Source organism: Apium graveolens, unplaced genomic scaffold (genome assembly GCF_009905375.1).
Source record: "Apium graveolens cultivar Ventura unplaced genomic scaffold, ASM990537v1 ctg2238, whole genome shotgun sequence".
Classification (NCBI taxonomy): domain Eukaryota; kingdom Viridiplantae; phylum Streptophyta; class Magnoliopsida; order Apiales; family Apiaceae; genus Apium; species Apium graveolens.
Genome location: NW_027417573.1, coordinates 31,518 through 34,612, shown reverse-complemented (window position 1 = coordinate 34,612; position 3,095 = coordinate 31,518). Strand labels below are relative to the sequence as shown.

General features: G+C 43.9%; 1 protein-coding gene across 1 annotated transcript; it reads right to left on the bottom strand.

Annotated features, from left to right (window-relative positions):
* Nucleotides 1–634: 634 nt before the first annotated feature.
* Nucleotides 635–1,015, bottom strand: LOC141700361 (uncharacterized). Its single transcript, XM_074504147.1, has one exon. It carries the CDS (start codon nt 1,013–1,015, stop codon nt 635–637), a length of 381 nt encoding a protein of 126 aa, XP_074360248.1.
* Nucleotides 1,016–3,095: the final 2,080 nt, after the last annotated feature.

The following is a 3,095-nucleotide window of genomic DNA, read 5'->3' as shown; positions in this document are numbered from 1 at the left end:
ACCAGAGAACATTTGGTAATTCGTCGACCCATGGTCTTGGTAGTTCGTCAACCCTTTTCTTGAGACCCTGTAAGATGATCCGATTTGAAACTTCAACCTGTTCGTTAGCCTGGGGGTAAGCTACCGATGACTTGATGTGTTTTATCTTGAGCTGCGAAAGTGTTTTTGTAAACTTATCTCCCACGAATTGAGTTCCATTGTCGGTCACAACGATTCTCGGCACTCCAAACCTAAACGCAATATATTCCATTAAAAATTCTACCATCTCCTTCTCGCGAATTTTAGCCAAATGTCGGTCTTCGACCCATTTTGTTGCGTAGTCAACAGCCACAACAATGTATTGGGCTTGATTCTTAGACTTCGGGAAAGGGCCCACGATATCTATACCCCACTGAAAGAAAGGGCATGGGTTGATGACTGGAATCATTTCTACCGAGGGTTGATGGGAAACAGTCCCGTAAAGCTGACACGACTTACACCTTCGCACAAAATTTTCACAGTCACTTCGCATTGTAGGCCAAAAAGGACCTTGCCTCACTATCTTAAGGGATAGGTTCTTGCCTCCTAAATGATCCCCACAAATGCCGTTGTGGACTTCCACCATCGATAGGTTAGCATCTTCTGGACCTAAGCATCAAAGTAGAGGCTCTACAAGTCCCCGACGGTATAGCTTGTTTTCTAGCACACAATAATTTTTTGCCTTGTATGATATGGATCTAGCTTCATTCTTATCTTGTGGCAGCTTGTTCTGTAAGATATATTCCAAAAAAGGTTGGCGCCAATCTGCCATAGAAGATATCTCATTGATCTTCAGCATGTCGGGGAATGGAGGGCTTAAGTCAATGGAGGGAACCTTTCTTTCCTCAACATAAATTGCCTCAGATGTTGTCACAACGGATGAGGCCAATTTAGACAGTGCGTCAGCCCACTGGTTATCTTCCCTGCAAATATTTTTAATTATCCATGACTGGACTTTCTCCAACAAAGACATGGCCAGTTTCAAATATGTTGACATTCGAGCGTCGTGTGCTTTAAACTCTCCCTGTAACTATTTTGCTACAAGCTGTGAATCCCCAAATATTTCTAAAATCTTTACCTCTAGTTTGATTGCTAGGCGAAGACCTGCTAACAAAGCCTCATACTCAGCTACATTGTTTGTTACTGGAAATGAGTATTTTAAGGCCTGTTGTATTTTGAATCCCTCTGGACTGATTAAAATGACCCCTGCACCCCCAGACGATGATGTTGATGATCCGTCGATGAAAAGAACCCAAGCCTTTTGTGGAAATAATGTTTCTTCGAGTACATGACTGTCAAATTTGCATTCTACAACAAAGTCTGATAAGACTTGAGACTTTACTGCATTCCGTGGTAGATACTCAATATGGAATTGGCTGAGCTCGACCGTCCAAGCGGCGAGACGCCCTGTCATGTCGGGCTTGTGCAAGATACGCTTTAGGGGCTGGTTAGTCATGACCTTTATCAGACGGCCTTGAAAATAGTGACGGAGCTTTCTGCTTGCTACCACGAGAGCATAAACTAATTTCTCCATATGTGGATAACGAGTTTCGGCGTCTTTCAGCGTGTGGCTGACGTAGTAGACTGGGGCTTCTCGCCCCTCGACATCTTTGACCAACACAGAGGCTACTGACCCATCGGAGGCCGAGATGTACACTTTCAAAGTCTCACGAGGCAATGCTCTTGTTAAAACTGGGGGGCTTGTCAAAAATGCTTTTATAGCTTCAAATCTTTCTTTACATTGATCGTCCCATATCAACTTTTTGTTCCTTGATGCTTCTTTGATGACCTTGAAGAAGGGACTACATTTTTTGGAGGCTTGGGGTATAAAGCCTTGAAGGGCCGCTATGCAACCAGTAAGACGTTGAACCTCTTTGATGGTAGACGGATCTTTCATTTCAGATATGGCTTTTATCTGTGAGGGGTCGGCTTCAATCCCTCGTTGAGAAACAAGAAATCCTAGGAATTTCCCAGATGTTAAACCAAAAGAGCACTTTAACGGGTTCAACCTCATGTTATTGCGCCTGACGTTTTCAAAAGTCTCTCGAAGGTCACTGCAATAATTATTTGAGGATTTTGATTTGGTTATCATATCATCAACATACACCTCGAGGTTCCGTCCCAATTGCTTCTTAAATATTTCATCCATCATGCGCTGAAATGTTGCGCCAGCATTGATTAAACCGAAAGGCATGTTTCGGTATGCAAAGACCCCGCGATGTGTGATGAATGCTGTTTGCTCCCAGTCTTGATCATCCATCCTGATTTGATTATATCCCAGTCTCGGTATTTGCTTACATCTCTTGGGATATGAAGGGTTAACACTACACACCTCTCGGGCATAGGACTTACGAGAATTATTTGACATACCTCTAGCGGCGTAACCGCTGAAGATCACATCGACTATTCAGTCGTCTTGTCTTTGTTGATTTTGGTCCTGTCCTTCGATGTAATGGACAAAATGGCCTCTTTAGATTTTGGACTCGATGAGATTGCTTAACTGATAGCATTGTTCTGTGGTGTGTCCCGTATCTTCGTGGTAGTCGCAATACCGAGAGCTTGGTGGACGACCCGGCTTCATCAGCCTCGGGGGTCGAAAGTCAGGTTCTATCTTTAGAATTGCCAAGATTGTTGCTTTGTCGACTGTAAGCTTAGTAAACTCTTTGTCTTTTTTATCACGGGGTTGCCATCTTCTATCTGATACGGGCTGTCACGGGTATTCTCGACTTCTCGGGCTTTGATGTTTCTCTTTTCCAGTATCCCTTCTCGGCGATGAGCGTCGAGGAGATTTGGAGTCATATCTTCGAGACCTCGGAGTCCGAGGGCTATGAGTTCTTGTCATATCGTACTTGTAGCTAGAGCGTCGAGGAGATCTTATGCTTCCCACTGCTTCTTGGAGCGTCATCCGATGCTCGACAATCTGGAAAGCTGCGTGGAGATGTTAAAGATGTTTTTCTATGAGCTCTTCTAGCAGAATGTCATATCTGCTTCCATCAATGCCTGCTGCTAAATAGTTTACTGTTAAAGGTTCCTCCAGGTCTGTTATTTCAGATATAGCTTGACGAAAGCGTCCTAAA